At 32.3% G+C, this 23,258-nt stretch overlaps 2 protein-coding genes across 2 annotated transcripts; both read left to right on the top strand.

The window, feature by feature from the left end:
- Nucleotides 1-1,942: 1,942 nt before the first annotated feature.
- Nucleotides 1,943-10,485, top strand: rab25b (RAB25, member RAS oncogene family b). Its single transcript, XM_073846673.1, has 5 exons — nt 1,943-2,221; nt 6,078-6,273; nt 7,359-7,552; nt 9,436-9,516; nt 9,673-10,485. Exons 1-5 carry the CDS (start codon nt 2,185-2,187, stop codon nt 9,798-9,800), a joined length of 636 nt encoding a protein of 211 aa, XP_073702774.1. The 5' UTR covers nt 1,943-2,184; the 3' UTR covers nt 9,801-10,485.
- A 1,655-nt stretch (nt 10,486-12,140) lies between these two features.
- Nucleotides 12,141-22,136, top strand: rab11al (RAB11a, member RAS oncogene family, like). The gene is made up of 5 exons (XM_073846575.1): nt 12,141-12,509; nt 14,653-14,848; nt 17,915-18,108; nt 19,160-19,240; nt 20,873-22,136. The coding sequence occupies exons 1-5, from the start codon at nt 12,470-12,472 to the stop codon at nt 21,010-21,012; spliced, it is 651 nt and encodes a 216-aa protein (XP_073702676.1). The 5' UTR covers nt 12,141-12,469; the 3' UTR covers nt 21,013-22,136.
- Nucleotides 22,137-23,258: the final 1,122 nt, after the last annotated feature.

Below are 23,258 nucleotides of genomic sequence, written 5' to 3'. Positions count from 1 at the left end.
CTTATTGTGTTCACAGGCTGAAGCTTTAGTGCAGTACCTTGAGGAGCCACTAACACAAGTGGCAGCGTCGTAGGATGTTCTTTTGTGTATTTGTGTACATTGAAACAGAAACCTCTGAAGATCTTGGCCTTTATAATATATTATCTTTGGCTTTATTTATTTGCATTCTCAATATGATTGCTATAGCAAATTGTGTGGCTAATAGACCCAAAAATAATGCTTTGCATTAACATTAATGATTACATTTGAACAGCATTTTCCCTTTTTATTATCTTTTCTTTGTTTATGTCTCAGGATTTTTGCAGTTAGTGATCAGGCTGTATCAAGTGTCAACAATACAAAATAAATTTCTCTTTTGTTAAATTCTGTTGTTTTACCTTTAAATTACATCTGGAATGATATTCATTCAACCAAAAATATACAGAATGAGGAATATTTTATATGTATTCTTTTCAGCTGAAAGTGTGTCTTAGTTGTAATCAGGGTTTCTGCATTTTTAAATAGGTCTTAAAGTTGAACTATAACAAATTAAGACCCTTACATAAACGATCTTTAATCATAGTAGAAAGTCTTAAATTCATAAACTCTTTTGTATTTGTATATATATATATATATATATATATATATATATATATATATATATATATATATATATATATATATATATATACATACAAAATTTACAAAAGTGATTTTATGTCCATAGAAAGCACATTAAATGTAAGTAAACTGTCTTACTGACAAATGAGCAAAACCTAGGATAGTGGCAAATTTTAAAAATGTAGAATTACAACCAATTAGTATTTGGGGTAAAAAGAAATGCATCTTTTAATACGTAATAAAAAGATTTTTGTTGTATATATGCCTGACAAGATTTACACTGAATGACATTTTAGTGGCTGTCTTCTGTAAATTAGGGAAAATGTATGATATTTATTTTTTGCTCAGAAAAACTATTATTAAACTAAAATTTTTTGGGAAAAACAACAATTTAAAGCAGTATTACACTTGTTTTTACGTCTGTCTATCGATATATATATATATATATGTATGTATATGTGTATATATATATGTGTGTATATATATATGTGTGTGTATATATATATATATTCTTCCTTTTGTATTTTTGTCTTGTCTTCCAGTACAAATATCTAAACATCCTCAAATCAAGATACATTTTCCTGAGATGCAAAAAGATATGTTTTGTTTTCTAAAAAACATATGAATTAGATTTTTGTTTTAGAGTTTTTGCTTAAAACAAGAACAAATATCTGTTAATAAGGTATGAAGACTTGCTTTCCCCTTTGAATTAAGTTTTTGGACCTATTAGCAGATATTTGTGCATGTTGTAATCATGAACTCCCTGCATTTTGATCCGTTTCTCTTAACACAAGACTTATTTAAGTCATTTTGTATCTTGATTTAAGTATCTTTAGACATCTGTACTGGAAAGCAGAGCGTACAGTAAAAGCCATTTCCATAAGTATTCAACCATAAGCCTGAATAATGAATTAAAAAGTAATGGAGATCTATTGGCAGTTGTATCTTCCAATATATCTACATTAAGAGACCAAACTGTTTTTGTTTTGTGTTCCATTCAATTTGTTATTTATTTACTTAGTCATAAAAAGCCTTAAATTTATCTTTCTAAAACCTTCAGAAACTCTGAATAATGTTTGCGCTCAAGCAATAATTAACCACGTAATCCAAAATATGCACCACGGGAGGGGCTTTTCCATGCCAAATGCCTTCCTGATCTTGGGAGAGACTGCTTAAAAAGCGATTGGTTGCATATGGTGTGTATGTCGTCTTTTCATTGGCTGAACAGGTGCACTATTGCACCCAGTTTCATATGACTGCACCTGCGCTCGCCCTACCTGTTTGACCTGACTTGAGCGCACCTAAAGTCACGCCCACCTTCCCCCAGGTAAGGCACATTTGATAGCGGAACTGCCAGGCTAAATAACAGGGCTAGTTCCTTGTACAAACAGCTGAACTGTCCACCATAAACGGTGGGGTTTCATTGATACTTCTTACTGTTTCTCTGCTATTTCAGGTCAGCTGCTGAAACACAAAGAGGGAGAACTTTCATTCTTGGTTCTCTTTGGAACTGGTTGGGATTTTGACTCATGCAGTAGTAATCTAGATTAGTGAAGGAAGATCTGCTTACAGGAGAGAGACAATATGGGGTCTGATGAGGCCTACAACTTTGTTTTCAAAGGTAAGATTTAACACTTCTATATAGATATGAGTTATCATGCATATTAAACAATCTCTATTGGAGCTTTAAGGTATTTTAGATGGAGTTTAGTTGGCAAGCATTCATTTAACTGTTTGCAGGTGTAGAGGAATGGTTGGTATTTTCTCAGAAGTCATAAAAAAAACAGTTACATAGGAATATATAAAGCACCTTTTGCAATTGAATTGGCTCGGAGTTGAAAAGAAATGAAATAGAATCCTATAGGTTGGTTGAAATCTGATTTCCATGACAACAAGGGTTTGTTTACACAAGATTATTCAGTTAAGTTACTCAGTATGGGAGGGGAAATAGTTGTACCTGTTGAAGCCCATTGTGAAACTATGATCCGCTAGAGCAGTCCTCAAACAACACCAAACCACAAAGGCTGTTTTAAATGGCCTGCATATTGTGTTTGGTTTCATAACAGTTGAACTGAAGCAATAAGAACAGGAAGTCTTTAAAGTGACAAAATGTAAAACATGCAAGATAACGATCATTTAAAGGGCCAGCTTTAAAAAAAACAAACTGAAAATATACTTGATGTTCAGGTCATCCAAGGTGTAGATGAGTTTGTTTCTTCATCTGAACAGATTTGGAGAAATTTAGCATCTAATCACTTGCTCACCAAAGTGAATGGGTGCCGTCAGAATGAGAGTCTAAACAGCTGATAAAAACATCTCAATGATCCACAAATAATCCACATGACTCCAGTCCATCACTTAACAACTTGTGAAGTGAAAAGCTATGTGTTTCAATAAGACTCTTTATTTTTTAGTTTTTATTTAAAACTTTTTTTTTTTTTGGCTAAAATATACTATTGCTTTCTCCAGTGAAAAGTTGTCTTGTCTGAATCAGCAGAGAAACATGCACAGATCAAGCATCGTTTACAAGTGCAAACGGTCCTAAACTGTTCTAGACATAAATGTGGGTGGATTTTGAGACAAAAGAAGATGGATTTTATCATTAGAGGAAGGGTTATTATGGATTATGGACTCGCATGTTAGCCAGAAGCAAAGGTTTAACGTTAAAACGCCTTGATGGATTTGTTTCTTACAAAGTGGAGTTATGCAAATTATTGGAATGTTTTTATCAGCTGTTTAAACTCTCATTCTGACGGCACCCATTCACTGCAGAGGATTTGTTGGTGAGCAAGTGATGTAATGTTAAAAATTTCTCCAAATTAGTTGTGATGAAGAAACTATTTTCCTTTAATACTCCTTATAGGCTTTTATAATATGGTTAAACCCCCATTTATGTTTCTTGTTTTCCCCTCTCTCCCGACATAATATGATAAATGATCTAAGACTGCCACTAACGACTTTTTTATATCGTTTAATCTATCGACTAATTAATCAATTATTCTAAACGACTAAATTACTCACAAAAAATCAACAGCTTTACTTAGGAACTTTTTATTTAAAAAATAAAAATAAAAAATCAAATAATTGGAGATGCTTTTGATTATTAAAATTTAATGAAACAATTAAAATGGCATCCAGAAAAGTCATGGAAAAGAATTTGGTAAAAATAAAACCGTAAAACTCATTTAAGTAGACAGACCTTTTGATTAAAAAAAAAAAAAAAAAGAATTTGAAAATAAATTGGATTTCATAGGGCCCTATAATTATAATATTTTTTGTGTGGTAATAAAAATAGATGTACGTGAATAGCCTTTAAAATAACTTAAAATACATATAGCAATGAGTTAATCATAATTAGTTTAAATAAAGAATCAAAAGCTAGAAATCATATGGTTTTGTTGCATAAAATTGTTGAAATGCATAATGTATTATAAACAATTAAAGCTAATGTAAATGATGCATTACAACAAGGACTGCAGAGGGCGCCAACTGCCTGACGATTGTTTTTACACTTCACTGAGTGATCTAATCCTTGTTTAATATTGACTAAACAACTTTAAGTCAAATGTCCACATTAATCTTTAATATTTAGACATATCTTTACCACAGAAATGCTGTAGCCTCAGTAATTTAATGAAAATGTAGACATAAAAACCTGTAAAAACTAAAACTGCCACTAACGACTTTTTTTATATCGTTTAATCTATCGACTAATTAATCAATTATTCTAAACGACTAAATTACTCACAAAAAATCAACAGCTTTACTTAGGAAATTTTTATTTAAAAAAAAAAAAAGAATTTGAAAATAAATTGGATTTCATAGGGCCCTATAATTATAATATTTTTTGTGTGGTAATAAAAATAGATGTACGTGAATAGCCTTTAAAATAACTTAAAATACATATAGCAATGAGTTAATCATAATTAGTTTAAATAAAGAATCAAAAGCTAGAAATCATATGGTTTTGTTGCATAAAATTGTTGAAATGCATAATGTATTATAAACAATTAAAGCTAATGTAAATGATGCATTACAACAAGGACTGCAGAGGGCGCCAACTGCCTGACGATTGTTTTTACACTTCACTGAGTGATCTAATCCTTGTTTAATATTGACTAAACAACTTTAAGTCAAATGTCCACATTAATCTTTAATATTTAGACATATCTTTACCACAGAAATGCTGTAGCCTCAGTAATTTAATGAAAATGTAGACATAAAAACCTGTAAAAACTAAAACTGCCACTAACGACTTTTTTTATATCGTTTAATCTATCGACTAATTAATCAATTATTCTAAACGACTAAATTACTCACAAAAAATCAACAGCTTTACTTAGGAAATTTTTATTTAAAAAAAAAAAAAAGAAAAAGAAAATAATTGGAGATGCTTTTGATTATTAAAATTTAATGAAACAATTAAAATGGCATCCAGAAAAGTCATGGAAAAGAATTTGGTAAAAATAAAACCGTAAAATTCATTTAATTAGACAGACTTTTGATTTTGATTATTTTTGCTTTTGATTATTAAAATTTAATGAAACAATTAAAATGCCATCCAGAAAAGTCATGGAAAAGAATTTGGTAAAAATAAAACCGTAAAACTCATTTAATTAGACATATATTATATTAGAATTAGACATATATTATATTAGACAATATATTATATTAGACAATATATATATTTAATTAGACAATATATATATTTAGACATATCTTTACCACAGAAATGCTGTAGCCTCAGTAATTTAATAAAAATGTAGACATAAAAACCTGTAAAAACTCAGAGTGCGGATTTAAACTTTTATTTTGGAATCGCGATAAACACTGAGAAAGAGGTTTATAATTGATTTACCTAACAAATCTGATAAAATGGCACACATTGCGTTCCCAGATGGACGTTATAAAAACCCAAACTCAAACACAGTTAATTATGATTTTTAAAATGGATTTAATATAATGCAGCCTTGGAAAACAGTCTAATAATGCATTTCATAGATTGTCCGTGAAATGCACCACTTCCGGTATTTTGCCGTTTACTCGCCGCGGACAAAATTAAATCAAAGATTTTTAAAAATGAATAGTCGATTAGAAACGACCTTAAATTATCTCCGATCCCAGAAATGTCATCACAGTCCTGCATGGGTGGAGTGTTGTTTTTACTCCTGACATGTTTGACTCATTCTTGTTTGCACCTGCAATTACTTGGGTTTTTATAAGGAGTGCTGTACTGGGACATACTGTTCATCCAGTTTTGGTTTGTTTTGACAAAATATAAGGATTAAACCTGCTTCTGTCTCAAGTTTTAATGAACAACAAGCCTGGACAATTTTGTAATGAGGATGCATATTGAACTGCGATAGTTGTATAGTACATGTTTTGTCTCTTGCACACTTACTTGCCACAAAAGTCCAAGACAACAAACATGATATTGTAGATGATTGCATAATTAGTTTTGTTTTGTTTTATTGCAGTGGTTCTTATTGGAGAATCTGGTGTTGGAAAGAGCAACTTGCTGTCACGGTTTACCAAGAACGAGTTTAATCATGACAGCCGGACGACCATCGGAGTGGAGTTCAGCACGAGGACTGTGCAACTAAACGGTCTCACCATTAAAGCTCAGATTTGGGACACAGCCGGACTGGAGCGGTACCGGGCCATCACTTCTGCGTGAGTTATAGCATTGACGTACCTGACAAATGGTGCAAATATGCCCATACACTCAAATAAAGGTGCTTCACGATGCCATAGAAGAACCTTTTTTGTCTAAATGGTTCTATAAAGAACCTTAAACATCTGAAGAACCTTTCTGCTTCACAAAAGGTTCTTTGTGTGAAATAATGTTCTTCAGATGATAAAAAGGTAAGAAAGAGATGATTCTTTAAAGAAATTTTGACTGTACGGTTCTTCGTGGAACCAAAAATGGTGCTACTATGGCTTTGCTTGAAGAACCTTTTGAAGCACCTTTATTTTTAAGAGTGCAGTTCCCTAAAAATAACAATTTGGAATATAAAAGGTCTTTTATAAAAGGGAATGGTTACTATAGCTGTGAGCCCAAAGTCTTAGTTGCGTTATATACACTTCTTTTGGGGTTGGTATGTTAATTTAAACATTTATTTGTTTAAAAATACAGTAAAAGTTGTAATATTACAAATTAAAATAACTGTTTTCTATTTGAATATATTTTAAAATGTAATTTAAATTTTGTGATGCAAAGCAGAATTTTCAGCCTCATTAATCCAGTCTTCAGTGTCACATGATGCTTTAGAAATCATTCTAATATACTGATTTGAAACATTTCCTATTATTATCATTATGAATCTTTACTGAATAGAAAGTTAAAAAATGCAACAAGTAGAAATTTTTTGTAAAAGGCTGTCACTTTTGTTCAAATTACAGCATCCTTGATAAATGAAAATAGTAATTTCTTTCAAAAATGTCTTTAATAAAATCTTACTGACCCAAATATTAAATGTATATATGTATGGTTATGGTTGTAATATTACAAAAATGCAAGTACATTTTTGTCTGTATGTAAATTGTCATTCATCTATTCTTTAGCAAATTGAGAAATGTAGCATAGCATGTTTCACCACCCATTAGCATACAATTCATTTCTAACCTGTTGTTCTAAACCATGTTCATGATGTAATCCTGTTTATGACATGAGGTTTTATGACAGTGTTCTTGTTCACTCAAAAAAGGAAGTAAATCCAGTCATCTGATCTGGTGTGATCTGTTTCCCTGTGTTTCAGATATTATCGAGGGGCCGTTGGAGCTCTACTAGTCTATGACATTTCAAAGCACTTGACGTACGAAAGTGCTGAGCGCTGGCTGAAGGAGCTCTACGATCACGCAGATCCACATATCGTAGTGATGCTCGTGGGCAACAAAACGGACCTGTCAGCAGTTCGGTCCGTCCCAACAGAGGACGCCAAGGACTTTGCAGGTCATTACTGACAACAGCTTATCATATTATACAGGTTTACACAAAATCCACAGAGTGACCCAAAAGTCTTCACGACAAACCTTCAAAATAAAAGTGCGGCCTAACTTGAAGAAATTATAACAGATATTAGTATTGCACAGTAGCATGTACTTCTCAAAGTAATAATAATGCCACAACATTCAGTACTACTACTACTATTACTACTAATAATAATACAATTTATTTAAAAAAAAAATTTTTTTATAAAAAATAAAAGTAATTACATTTTATTTGACTACATTTAGTCATACAAAAATGTACATTTATACATTTATGTGACATTACTATTTTAAGAATTATAAAAATGCTTCCTCCATGTTTTAATTGAAAAATTGTTTATTTTATTTATTAAAAATAAAAGTGTTTGTTACATTTTTGTTTCACTACAATTTAAAATATCACCTAAATTGTTTGTTTTATAATTTGATTTAATTAGCACCATTTTAATAGTAAATTTGTGACATTATATTTTTAAGATTTAAAAAATCCTCCATGTTGTAATTGAAAAATAATGTTTATTTTATTTATTAAAATACAAATATTTATTACATTGTTGTTTGACTACATTTAGTCATACAAAAATGTACATTTATGTGACATTACATTTTTAAGAATTATAAAAATGCTTCCTCCATGTTTTAATTGAAAAAATATGTTTATTTTATTTATTAAAAATAAAAGTATTTATTACATTTTTGTTTGACTACATTTTAAAATATTAACAAAATTGTTAATTTTATCATTTGACTTGATTACCACAATTTTTGATAGCAAATTTATGTGACATTACATTTTTAAGAATTATAAAAATGTTTCCTTCATGTTTTAATTGAAGAAGAATTTTCATTTTATTTATTAAAAATTAAAGTATTTATTACATTTTTGTTCAGCTACATTTTAGTCATACAAAAATGTAAATTTATGTGACATTACATTTTTAAGAATTGTAAAAAATTTGACTACATTTTAAAAGATTAACTAAGCTGTTAGTTTTATAATTTGATTTGATTACCACCATTTTTTATTGTAAATTTATGTGACATATTACATTTTTAAGGATTATAAAAAATCTTTATCCATGTTATAATTGAAAAATAATGTTTATTTTATTTATTAAAAATAAAAGTATAAATTTTTTGATCAATTAAATTTTGTTTTATAATTTGATTTGATTACCACCTTTTTTGTAACATTACATTTTAAGGATTATAAAAATGCTTCTTATAATGCTTCTTATAATGTTTTAGAATTTAATTATCACCATTTTTGATTGTAAATTTATGTTTGACATTACATTTTTTATATTCTATGTATGCGTGACATTAAAATAAGCTACTATAAACCAATATAAAGGTCTAGACATCTAATGTAAATCAGTAAAAAGCTGTAAAGCAGGCATAATGTACCGTATTAAAATGAGGTAACTTTTACCTGTATTTTGAGTTTTGCAGTGAATTGCATTGTTTTAGAGTTAACAGAAATGTAAATGAATGTAAATTGTAGTTATATTATCCAGTCTATTTTTCAATACAGAGAAACTACACTGTAAGAAAAAAAACGATCTAGAAAACGGATAACATCGTTGCGCTAAAATTACCAGTACATTTTCTGTTAAATTTACAAACATTTCCTTAAACCCAGAAACAGTACACAATGCAAAGCGTAATTCAAAATATGGGTTATACAATGGGAAAAAAAGAAAATTAGTACAGAATCCTTCATAGTACACTGGGCATTTTTTTTACAATGTTCTTTTAGAGTGTATATATTATATACAATTTAGCAAAATAATGATTTTATCAAAGTTAATCTTGGTTTTGACTTATTAGCATTGTTTTTCCTAGAAAAGAATGGTCTTCTGTTCATGGAAACCTCTGCTTTGGAGTCAATAAATGTTGAGGCAGCGTTCAACACGGTGCTTACAGGTCTGTTTATTCTGAACACATCACACTGTATTTACATGTACTTTACATGTGTTCCTGCCCTCTGGGTTTCTCCTCTTCAGTCAGGCTTGAAATAGTGTAAGCACTTTGGCTTCATTATCATAATCAGGCTGTCATTATTTGATCTCTTTCTTTCAGAAATCCATAAAAAGGTGAGCAGCAAAGAAGTGACCCGAGGCTCTATCAATGCTGTGACATTATCCCAGCCTAAAGCTTCAGCAGAAGGCGCACAAGAGGAAAAGAAGGCCTGCTGTAAAAACCTGTGAAAGAACATTCTGGACTTCACGAGGGTCCTAATGGAGTCGTGAATACAGCTTGTACAGTAGAGCTATCATTAAGAAAGAACGAGCATGATAAAAAAACGAAAGGAAATCCATTTCATTGACTGACATAACCATATTTGTATTGTTAAATATTAAACTAAATGGCATTTTAATGTTTGTCAGGTTTGACAAAGAATAATGTCACTTTTAATTAACTTTAATGTTAAATGTTCCCTCTCGGTAGGAGATTTTTGTTTGTACTATTTATGAAATGTCATGCCAAACTTTTTTTGTCCAGTAAAGAAGAATACAAGCTATTCATCTTACTCAAGTTACTAAGATCAATAGATGCTGGAGAAATAACTTTATCACTTTAGTCAGCGTAAGATGAAGGGAAAAACTTATTTTCCACACTTTTTATTTGATCTATTTAACTTGCCTTATTTAAGATAATTGAAACCAAAAAAAAAAACACATTTTTATTATTTAAGACTAATCAGCACTAATTTAATATTTTGTGCTATTAAAATCTCTATATAAAACATTTGTATGCAAAGTGTTGATTTGTATCTTCATAAAATGAATGCTGATGTTGCAGGTATTATCAGTTGCTGCTGTTAATAAAGAAAATCTGGAGCATGTCATTTTCCTATAAGAATTAAAGCTTGTTTCAACTGTATGAAAAATATCTGATTTGTTGTTGTTTTTGTCCACAATGAGTCTCAAGTGCAGTTTGCAAAATGTCTAACTACAATAATAAAAAGGGAAATAAAACTGTTTCAAAGTTTTTAAACAAACATTTATGGGAACATTTATGAATCATCATTATTAAACAGAATAATAAACCTGAAGTCTTAATCAACCCAGTCTTAAGTCATACTGGTATATTTATAGAAATATTTTTCATTAGTAATATGCATTGCTAAGGACTTCATTTGGACAACTTTAAAGGCAATTTATATTTTTATTTTATTTTATTCGATTCAATTTTATTTTCAATTTTATTTATTTTTTATTTATTTTATTTTATTTTGCACCCTGAGATTCCACATTTTCAAATAGTATCTCGGCCAGTAATATGCATTGCTAAGCACTTCATTTGGACAACTTTAAAGGCAATTTATATTTTTATTTTATTTTATTCAATTTTATTTTCTATTTTATTTTATTTTTTATTTATTTTTTATTTATTTTAATTAAAACATTTTCTTTCTTTTTCTTTTGCACCCTCAGATTCCACATTTTCAAATAGTTGTATCTCGGCCAAGTATTGTCATATCTTAACAAACCATACATCAATGGAACTTTATTCCGCTTTCAGATGAACAAAACGAACATTATGACTAGTTTTTTGGTCCAGGGTCACACATATGAATTTAAAGATTAGTTCTAAATGTATGACTTGGAATATTGATTCAACCAGTTTGACTTGGAAATGAATTTTTGCAGTCATAAATGTTGGATTAATTATGATAATTCACATTAATTGTGAAATACACCACTATATATAAAAAATCTTAATTAGAACTTTAAAATAAGTCTCTTATGCTCAAAATGCTTTTTTTGTGTGATAAAATACTGTCAAAATAGTAATAATGTGAATATTATAACAATGCAAAGGAACTGTTTTTTATTTTAAAATATTTATGTTTAATAGTTTTAATAGCAACTCCAGCCTTCAGTGTCACGTGATCCTTTAAAAATCATATTATATGCTGATATATTTATTACTAGTCAAACTTTTGAAAGAATATATTAGCCCAAATAAAATGTATTTTAAGTGTTATTTCATTTGCAACACTAATTACTAATCATCCAACTCAGATACAGTAATTCACACCCATCCAAATTAAAATAATACATCCATGCAATTTAATTTTATATACAGTAATTAAAATGGAGTTTAAACGGCATTTCCAGTCCAGTGGCCGAATGGTGCAAGGCCCTGCCTCCTCATTGCCTTCTACGTGGCATTTCCAGCTCCCATCATCCTTTGTAAACCACAAGTGAAGTCACATTGTGGAATGTGGAAGTGCTCACCTGAAATACACCTGTGACCCTCTGCTTCCTTTAACGGTATTTTTCTAAAGTGTTAAAACGCAACCCCTTTTATTTTTATTCAAAGACGTATATTGATTATACTTTCATATCAGTATACTCGGTGTTTATATCGCTTGACAACTATAAAAGACACACCTGTGACGTTACACACCTGTACGGAAGCCAATTTCATTGGATCATAGAGGTATACGCGTGTGATAGACAGGCGAGCTAGCCAATAGGATTATAGGAAAGGCGGGGCTAGATCTCACCACAATGACGTAAGTGTTTGCCTTAAGATGAGACAGCAGGGCGAAACTTGGTTGACGTAGCTCAGCAACATCGTATCAAAGTTGATTAGCTGTATTTTTGCCTAGTTCTGGATTTATATTTTCTTAACGATTCGTTTATATAACCGTTGACGGAAGGAGATATATTGTGTATGTTTATTTTTTGATTCTGAGAGACTTTAACGCAAGTAGTAATGAAGCGCTTGTGATCAACTGATGCGTCTCATAAACAAAGTCTAACAGAGTAGAGTCTAACAGCACTTTGTGGTTCTCCAGAAGAGCATAATAACGTTATATTTGACAACACGGACTTGTTATTAAGCCGGTAAGAAGATTAAAGCCATGACGGGTAGAGAGGACGAGTATGACTATCTCTTTAAAGGTGAGCACCACGTTATTTACTATTGTAAGTTACTTCCACAGCAGCTGACTTTCAAATGAGTTCCTCTGTGTGTTCATCGTCTTTCTTGTCATCTTGTTCCATTTTAAAACTGATTACATATACATATTACTATGGTATGCAACATGGTAACTGTTTCAAACTGGTCCAGTAGTTAGTAGACCACTTTGGACCAGCAAAAAAAACTGAAAAAAAAAAAAAAAAAGCTGGACAAGCTGGTTTTGGCAACATGGTGGCAGGTCAACCAGTTAATAATCATTTTAAAGCAGAAAACAGAAGTTCCAAAACAGAACTACCAACAGGGCAAACAGACAAAAATGCATATAATTTCTCATTTCTCAAAAGTAATTTTTTGCTTGGTTATGTATTCACAACACAGTTGGCTTGTTCTGATATGTCCTGTTTTGTTTTAGAATCCGTATTTAGATAATACCGTTGAACGTATGATATGAAATTTAATGCACTTATTAAAACTGAAAATTGCTTTTGAGCTTTCCTTCAATAGTGTCAGCAATATACGCACAGTTAAACCGGTAAGACCTGTATAAATCAGGTCCTTCTCAGGATGGGTTTGCATTCAGCAGGTTTTTAAAACTCTCCTTTGATCTAATGAATCAAATTTCATTTCATTCAGAAGATCACTCAGATTATTAATTTGCTCCATTTTGATGTATAACCAATTATTCGAGATTGAAGGAGATCAAATGTAAACGTTTGCGAGCTAATGTGATATTATTCTTACTAATCTGGCCTCTCTGATGTGTGCACTGGATGTGTCCATGAATTTGACACTTTCATTAGTAATTTCTTCTGCCCTTGACCTCTATGTGTGTTTAAGCTGTCCGTGGACCTTTTGCTGTTTGACCATGAATCAATCAGTGCTGTTCAATCACCGCTCTGCTTTTTAAACATGCTTATCCACCAGCTTTAAAACAAGCAGATGTGTTTGTCAAAGTGCATTCCTGTGTGCCTCACTCAGATATTATTAGCTAAGACATCTGTTATAGATTTCATTCTTTCATGTTGACGAGTTTGCAACATTAACCCAATTCGCTTCAGGTTTACACTGAATCAAAATTTTAATTGTCATCGTTTAATCACCTTTATGTCATATTTATTCTTCTTCTGAAGTCACACAACATCTTTGTGTGATGAATAGACTGGAATTGAAATCATTCACTAATAATCTTTCCCTCTGTGAAAGCTTTGAAATCGTCTTCACTTCCATATTAAAAAAAATCTAAAGAAATAAGATTTGATGTCCTTGAAGCCTCTTTTAATTTTTTTTACATGAAAGCCTTCCTCTTATCTCTTACAGTATGCCTACCTAGACTGCACTGATTTCATCCCAAAAAATTAAATAATAACCAATTCACACACTACCGTTCAAAAATGTGGGGTCAATAAGATTTTTTTTTTTTGGTTTGTGTCTTTTATGTTCTCTCTATTTGATCAAAAATACAGAAAAACTGTAGCATTGTGAAATAACTGTTTTTCTTTTTAATGTGTTTCAAAATCAAATTTATTTTTGTGATGCAAAGCTGCAATCACATGATCCCTTGCAAATCACTCTAATCAAGAAACTTATTAATAACTGTTTAAAGCTGCTTGATAGTTTTGTGGATTTTTTTTCAGAATCTTTTTATGAATAGAAGGTTCAAATAGAAATCTTTTGTTGCATTAAAAGTCTTTACTGTCACTTTTGAATAAAAAAAGAACTGTACTGACTCTAAAATACCTGAACGGTAGAATAACTGTAAATATAATTTCTCAATAATATCTTTTCCGTTTAGCCTCTGTCAGCAGGAGACAGACAGACGTTCCCAGAATTTCGTAAGTCTACCTGTGTGGGTGAAAAAGGGAGTAGCTCTTCAGTCGTGCCCTTTTCACTCATTGTTAAAAGCTTTGTGGAAACACACCCATTGTGTGTGAAATATTCAAATCTAATTGCTGTTGTGCGATGGAGGGAGGCCGGTTCTTGCGAGCGCACAAATGGAATCTGCTTGAAAGAGCTCTCGCAGTGTCATGTGTGTCTCCAGGGACAATAGCACACACAATAGCATTTTAAAAGCACTATAAAGTAGAGCCGGTTGATCTCACGCACCCGTTTCCTCTTCATCCGCAGTGGTTCTGATCGGTGACTCAGGTGTGGGCAAGAGTAACCTGCTCTCTCGCTTCACCCGTAATGAGTTCAACCTGGAGAGCAAGAGCACCATCGGGGTGGAGTTTGCTACACGCAGTATCCATGTGGAGGGCAAGACCGTCAAGGCCCAGATCTGGGATACGGCTGGGCAGGAGAGATACAGGGCTATTACATCAGCGTAAGTGTCTTCACAAAACATCAACTCACTTAAAAAGTCTATTTGTCTTGTGCACCAATAATAAAAAATATATATTTATATATATTATTTATAAAGTTTATTATATATATAATTATCAAATAAAAAAATGTTTAATAAAATCAATATATGTGACCCTGGACCACAAAACCAGTCATAAGGTAAAATTTTACAAAACTGAGATTTATACGTCATATGAAAGCTCAATAAATAAGCTTTCTATTGATGCATAGTTTGTTAGGATAGAACAATATTTGACCGAGATACATCTATTTGAAAATCAGGAATCTGAGGGTGCAAAAAATCAAAATACTGAGAAAATCACCTTTAAAGTTGTCCAAATTAGGTTCTTAACAATGCATTTTACAAATCAAAAATTACATTTTGATATATTTACAGTAGGAATTTTACAAAAAATCTTCATGGAACATGATCTTTACTTAATTTCCTAATGATTTTTGGCATAAAAGAAAAATCAAAAATTTTGACCCATGCAATGTATTTTTGGCTATTGCTACAAATATACCCCAGCGACTGAAGACTGGTTTTATGGTCCAGAGTCACATATTGTGATAATAATTATTAGGTGTGATTTATAGCTGGAAGTACAAAACCTTATATCAGATGTGCATAATTATTAAAGGAGAAGTTCACTTTCAGAACAAAAATTTACAGATAATGTTTATTCATATTTTTCTTTCTTCAGTTGTAAACAAATTGTTTTTTGAGGAAAACATTTCAGGATTTTTCTCCATATAGTGGAATTCTGTGGAGCCCTGAGTTTGAACTTCCAAAATGCAATTTAAATGCGGCTTCAAATGTTCCCAACCGAGGAAGAAGGGTCTTATTTAGCGAAATTATCTTTTTTTAAAATTACTATTTATATACTTTTTTTTTAACCTTGAACGCTCGTCTTGTCTTGCTCTGTCTGAATTAATTTTTTTCCGGTTCAAGACAGGGTGTGTCAAAAAAAAAAAATCCCATCTTATAGTCTCGTGCTGCATCACTGCAGACGTACCATCCCAGTGTTTGCAAAGTGAACATGCAAAAAAGATCAAACACCCTTTACAAAAAAAGATGAGGTTAGAGTTTTTTTTTTTTGACATACCCTAATTGTCTTGAACCGGAAACAACAGTTCAGGCAGAACAAGACAAGACGAGTGTTTGAGGTTAAAAAGTATATCAATTGTAATAATAATAATTAAAAAAATCTTTCCTTCCACAAAAGCTTTGAAATCGTCTTCACTTTCACATTAAAAAAATTCAAAAGAAATTAGTTTTGATGTCCTTGAAGCCTCTTTTAATTTTTTTTTTACATGAAAGACTTCCTCTTATCTCTTACAGTATGCCTACCTAGGGTGCACTTATTTCATCCAAAAAAATAAAAATTAATAACCAATTCACACACTACCATTCAAAAATCATTTCAAAATTGTCCAACATCACTGCAGACGTACCAACCCAGTGTTTGAAAAGTGAACATGCAAAGAAGATCAAACATCCTTTACAAAAAAAGGTGGGAGTTTTTCGACGTACCCTAACTGTCTTGAACTGGAAAAAACAAGATGAGTGTTTGAGGTTAATAAGTATATAAATTGTAATAAAAAAAAATAAAAATAACCGATTGTTTCACTAAACAAGACCCTTATTCCTCGGTTGGGATCATTTACGACCACATTTGGGATCATCACAAGCCTCATTTTAACTGCATTTTGGAAGTTCAAACTCTGGGCACCATATAAGTCCACTATATGGAGAAAAATCCTGAAATGTTTTCTCTTAAGAAAACATAATTTCTTTATGACTACAGAAAGAAAAACATGAACATCTTGGATGACAAGGAGGTGAGTTCATTATCTGTGAATTTTTGTTCTGGAAGTGAACTTCTCCTTTCAGCTGGTTTTCCTTTACAGGTACAATTACTAAGATTGGTTTGGAATGAATTTAGTTATAAATTACATATGTACTACGCATGAAAATATATAGCATAGTACAGTGCATTACATTTTAAAACTATTTGTGTTTGTTACTATTTTTGTGAGTAACACTAGAAACCTTGCATATTTAAGCTACTATATTTTTGCTATTTAAAATAACTGCTTTCTATTTGAATACATTTTAAATTTAAATTTAACCCTGTGAAGCTACATTTTAATAAATAGCATCATTACCCCGGTCTCAGTGTCACTTGATTCTTCAGAAATCATTCTAATATGCTGATATGCTGTTCAAAAAACATTTATATTATAATGAATACTTAACACAGTTGAGTATTTTTTTTTTTCAGGATGCTTTGATGAATAGAAAGATTTAAAGATCAGAATTTATCTGAAATAAAAAGCATTTTTAACATTATACAATATACCATTGAAAAGCTTTCAGTTTGTATTTTTTGTTTTTGGGAAATAAATTATAGTATTTAATACTTTTATTTAGCAAGGGTGCTTTAAATTGATCAGTAGTGATGATAAAGACATTTATAATATTACAAAAGATTTCTATTTCAGATAATTGCTGTTCTTCTGAACTCTCTATTCATCAAAGAAACCTGAAAAAATCTACTCCGCTGTTTTCAACATAAAAATAATAAATGTTTTTGAGCAGTGAACCAGAATATTAGAATGATTTCTGAAGGAGCATGTGACACTAAAGACTGGAGTAATGATGCTAAAAATTCAGCTTTGAAATCACAGGAATAAATTACAATTTAAAATATATTCAAATAGAAAACAGTCATTTTAAATAATACAAATAGTTTAAAAATGTACTGTTTTTGCTGTACTTTGAAACAAATAAATACAGGCTTGGTGAGCAGTTTTCTTTAAAAAACATTAAAAATCTTACTGTTCAAAAACTTTTGATTGGTAGTGTACACTCAAATAAGAAAAAGACTCTAATACCAGCTGTTTTATTTCATATAAAGATGATCACATGACCAGCAAAATATTCCTTGGTCACTTTTAATTGTGTAATAAATGTATTATTTGTGTATCTTCTAGTAACTAGATAATGGATGCATCTTTCAAATGTCTGTGCTTGCGTTCACAGGTATTACAGAGGTGCAGTAGGAGCCCTGCTGGTGTATGACATTGCCAAGCATCTGACCTATGAAAACGCCGAGCGCTGGCTGAAGGAGCTGCAGGATCATGCTGACAGCAATATTGTCATCATGTTAGTAGGGAACAAAAGCGACCTGCGCCATCTGAGGGCCGTTCCTATGGATGAATCCAAAGCGTTTGCAGGTTAGTGTTGTGAGGACTTCATTAGCTAGTTTGAACTGTAATTACTAAAGAGTTTCTAGAAGTGAAGTTTTATATAAAGGAGTCGGAGCATAGTAATGAACGAGTATTTGAATATTTCACTCTAAAAATAAGAACTAATATGCTGCTTTTGTGAAGCCACCTTGTAGGGTTGAGAGTTAACTAAAAAACTGGCAAACCCCCTTGGTAAAAAAGGGTTGCAAAAAGGTGGAAAATTTTCTGTAAATTTCGGAAACATTCCAGAAACTTTGGAAACAAGATTTTTTGGAATCTTCCAGGGATTTTGAAAAGTTTCCAGAAATTTGCTGGAAATTTTCCACCGCTTTGCAACCCTATTGGTAAAAACCAAAAAGGTCAATTGGAATGCCTTTAAAGGTCACAGAGGCCTGTTGGCTGAGCTGTTTATGGCCCTTGATTTGTCAGTTTGAGTGTCTCAGATTTTATTTAGTCACATGGTCAGGAAAGAATGTGTTTGTATGTTTATTTTACTGGATTCTGGGAAGTTAAAAACGACTTCAGTATAACCTTTTAAAGCAGTGCTGTTAATAAAATGATGTGGCATTGTGGACACTATTTTTAGCATTACTCATTTATGTGTAACGCATTCCATTCAACAATATAGTCACAATGCTCTCCACATATTTTGCCATCTCCATTGTTGAATTAGTAAAAGAGGGTGGTGAATGGCAAATGTAGCTACATACCATAATTCTATTTACTTTACATTTATACATTTGACAAATACTTTAATCCTAAGTGAATTACAGTGCGTTCAAGATATAACTTGCCTTTGATGCATCATGGTGTTGCTGGCGCTGTGCTCTGCTGTTTGTGATACCTTCTGTAAACCTTTTTCTTAAAAGTAGTGTGAATAGTGTTTGCTAGCTATCTAAATATTTATATCATTTCTGTTCATTATAAATGTATTTGAGAAGCTGTATATATATATTTAAATCATCTTTTATATTTTTCTGTGTTTAGAAGACGTTAGATACTTTTTTTGTTGAATTCCATGTGTGTTTGTATTTTTCAGAGAAGCATGGCCTTTCTTTCTTGGAGACCTCAGCGCTGGACTCTTCTAATGTTGAACTTGCCTTCCAGACCATTCTTACAGGTCAGTCCTGAGCAAATCATCTAGTGGGGTGAATATCACAATGTACCTGTCATTTTTTTTTATTAAGCGCATTCTCATTCTCATTACTGTAATGAGGAGAATAGTATTTAAATAGCAAAGTATTTATGCATAATTTAGTATATTCATTTAGTGTATAAAAACATTTTCAAAAGTCATCAATTTTTAATTTTAGAGAGAAATATGGGCTGGATTTTTTGTTATTAACTGGACGTTACTGACATTCAGTTCTGCTCAGCTTATGAAGCCTAAATCTGTGCTATTTTATGCATAATAAACTGTACAATATATGCTTCAAGATGTGATTGTTTTCCACCATTAAAAAATGGAAATGCACCATTTGTGGTGTAATTGTCACTTCTGTGATCCTTCCCAAAAACAAAAAAATTATTGTTGTAAATATATTTATTGGTTGTTATGTATAATTAATTTAGGGTTTTACTAATTTCAGAACAGTCTTATAAGGGTAAAGAATAGAATATGATTTCCCCCATTGAAATTACTAATAAAAAAATAAATAAAAGTTAAGGAACCAGAATCATTAAGAATTTTAATTTTCTCAAATCACAAATTATGACAGATTTTTATTTTGTCTGAGCTGTTCCTTTAAATATTTGAAAAATAGTCATGTAAAAAAGCCCATTCTCATTGCAATACAGTAATAAAAATCACCCAGCCAGAAGAGTACATACTGAAGAAATAAAGCTTAATAAACACTGTTATTTTATAAATGTCATTTACAGTTTAACATAATAGCATTATTTTTGTCACATTACAGTAATGCGAGTTTGGGGTTGGGAGAATCTGCTTAATAAAAAACAGTACATTTTTCTCTTCTTTTTTTTAAAATCATATATCTATTTTATATATGTGACCCTGGACGACAAAACCAGACATAAGGGGCCGTTTTTGAAATTGAGATTAATACATAATCTGAAAGCAGACTAAATAAGCTTTCCATTGATTTATGGTTGTTAGTATAGGACAATATTTGGCTGAGATGCAACTATTTGAAAATGTAAAATCTAAGGGTGCCCAAAAAAAAATGAACAAAGTTTTTAGCAATGCATATTACTATTGGAAAAAGTAGTTTTGATACATTTACAATCTTATGATCTTTACTTAATATCCTAATGATTTTTGGCATATAAAAAGTAAAATCGATAATTTTAACCCATACAGTGTATTGTTAGCTATTGCTACGAATATACCCGTGCTACTTATGACTGGTTTTGTGGTCCAGGGTCACAAATACCATTTCCTGGCAGAATCCATAGTGCTTTTGTATGTTATTAAGTGTTACCTCTAGATGGCGTCAAACTCCATGCCACAGATGTCCTTTGCTGTTCCTTTCCTGTGAATGAATGAAACTGTGTTTTGAGGTCAAACTTTAAAAGTTTGCCACGCGTAAATAGTGGCTTGCTTTTTTTTTTTTACTCTCTCTCTCTCTTTTTGTTTTTTTTTGGTCTGGGAAATGCCTCTCTTCAGCCACACCGTGTTGCACAGTTACACTGTTCATTTCTATATGTCATGATAAACAATGAACGCTGCTGAAGTTGTTCCACCTTACGTTTATCAGGCAACCCTCCATAATGCCGACTCTCTCTCACACAGAAATCTACCGTATCGTGTCCCAGAGGCAGATGTCAGGGCGTGGAGATGACAGCTTCTCCCCCAGCTCCAAAGTGGTTCCCATTACCGTGCAGCCCACACAGAATTCGGGCAAGCAGGGCGCCTGCTGTCAGAATAACTGAGCTGCCACAGCGCCACCATGGGATCCGGGGAAAAATCTTTCCGTCAACTTTGTTGGGCTTGGCTGCAAGGTTGACCACGATCGTTGTATTCTCTGCGCGTGGTGTGCTTAACATGTATAACGGACTAGCTTGAGTAATAATCTTCGAAATTGAAGAACAAGAGATGTTGAAATTGAATGGATCAAGGATTTTCTGAGAAACGAGAGGCCACGCTTTTTGTTTCAGACTAATTAGAAATGAGCAGTTAGCTGGGACGCTCAGACGTGGCTGCTCTTTTTCTTTTATCCCTGCATTTTTTTGCCACAGACAGTCTGCTTACCAACAGTGGGCTGAAGAATGACGAAAGTGCTTAGAATGTGTAATGCTTCTTTTAAGTAACTCTTAAATGGTTTCTATCACAATTGGGATTCATCATATATTTTCTTTCTTTTAGTGTGTCTGCGCAGAAGTAGTCTGTCATCTTTTCCATGCATCTCAGCACCTGAGAAATTCACACTGTGGTCATCATAGCCGCCTGTTCGCTCAATTCTTGCACCTCTCTTGTATTTATTGAATGCAAATATGATCTTGTTTTTCTGTGGTGCTTTTTGTCATGCTTTTATCCATCGCTAGATTATCGATCGCAATTTCTCAAGGGTTTCTCCTTCCAGTCATGGCACTCATTTGTACAAGCGCTGGGAGTGTTTTCTGTGGATCAGAGTAATGTTAATAGGTTAAGTTAATGGCCGTATGTGCCGTAGTGTTTAATAAGAGTGTAGTATAGTCAGATTTAGGGTTGGGAATCGTTGACTACACTCTTAAAAATAAAAGTGCTTTAAAAGGTTCTTCACAATGCCATAGAAGAACCATTTTTAGTTCCACAATGAACCATTTCTTACTTTTTATAATCTGAAGAACCTTCTTTAGCCACAACGAAGCTTTAGGAAAACAGAGTTCTTTAAGGAACCATTTAAACAAAAAGAGTTCTTCTATGGCATCGTGAAGCATCTTTATTTTTAAGAGTGTAGTTCTTAAACTATCTGATTATTTATGACACACTGATTCGGTTAACGGTTCTTGAACTTATGCGTTCTAAATCTGCTATTTTATGCATAATAAAATATACAATATAGAGCTGCTTTAAAGTTTTGTCATCTTGATCAATATGCATCTTATTTACACTCAGCTGTGAGGCAAGCATATTATTTAAAAGCATTTGTGGTATATATGCCACTTGTGTGATGCTTTTTCTCCTTAAAAAATATATTACGTTCCTTTTTTTTTTTCTTTTTTTTTTAAACACTGAAAATGAATTAAGCTGCCAGAATCATATCATATATCAATCATATAATATACTCAAATTAGGACACATCTGAGCTATTTCTTTAAACCCGTATGATTCCCATCCCTACTGCGGGTCAGATGTTTTTTTTTCTGCTTTGGAAATTTGCATGATTAGTTATGCTTTAGCTGGTTTCTGGGTGTTGACTAATAGCTTTTTTCTGCTTGGAAAATGAGCGGCAGGTGGGACGCAGTTCTCTCTATGATTGGGTACATTGACCATATTATATTGCAAGGCAGGGGAACTGATGGCTTGTGATGTACTGCTGAGGTTTTCTTACTGGAAGTGAATTCCTCTCTGGCCACCCTTGTTATCTGCTACATGTAACCCGAAGAGCAGCGTGTCTCTTGAGATCTCACTCACTGTCCTGGCTTTTCTGTCTTCCACGGCTTTTGGTGTGGTTTCAATCTGTGCGTATGCGCGCCCCGGCGTTCAAATCCTCAAGACGGGACCGCCGGGGTCGTGTTTTTCGGGCTTTATATTTACAGCAGCCTCGTGGTTTGTTTAAAGACACGAGGTGCTTCCCTAAATGCCTTGCCTGTAAGATTTATGCTAATGCCATCAATCTGTTATGCTGAATATCAGCCATTTAGCTGGAGTCGTTGATAATTACTGCTTTGGGAAGATTCTGTCATCGTGCCTGTTCTTTTCCCAGTGGGACTCCTGAACAAAGGCTCTGAATACTGCAAATACGTTGTCAATGAACATGGTTGTTTATCAGCTGTTGGGTTTTATTTAAACTTGGGTGTATAGATTTGACGTAGGAACTTGAAAACTTGTGTATTTGAAAGGGTTCCCACATCTTTTGTCCAGTGACTTCCACATGACCTTTCCAGTCGTTGCTGAATAGCGGATAAGGAAATTCATCGTATATAGAGATTGCACTCCCAAAGAGCAATTTCTAGTTGATGAAATATTTATGAGC

This window comes from Garra rufa, chromosome 9 (genome assembly GCF_049309525.1).
Source record: "Garra rufa chromosome 9, GarRuf1.0, whole genome shotgun sequence".
Lineage (NCBI taxonomy): Eukaryota > Metazoa > Chordata > Actinopteri > Cypriniformes > Cyprinidae > Garra > Garra rufa.
This window is presented reverse-complemented; position numbering and strand designations above follow the sequence as displayed.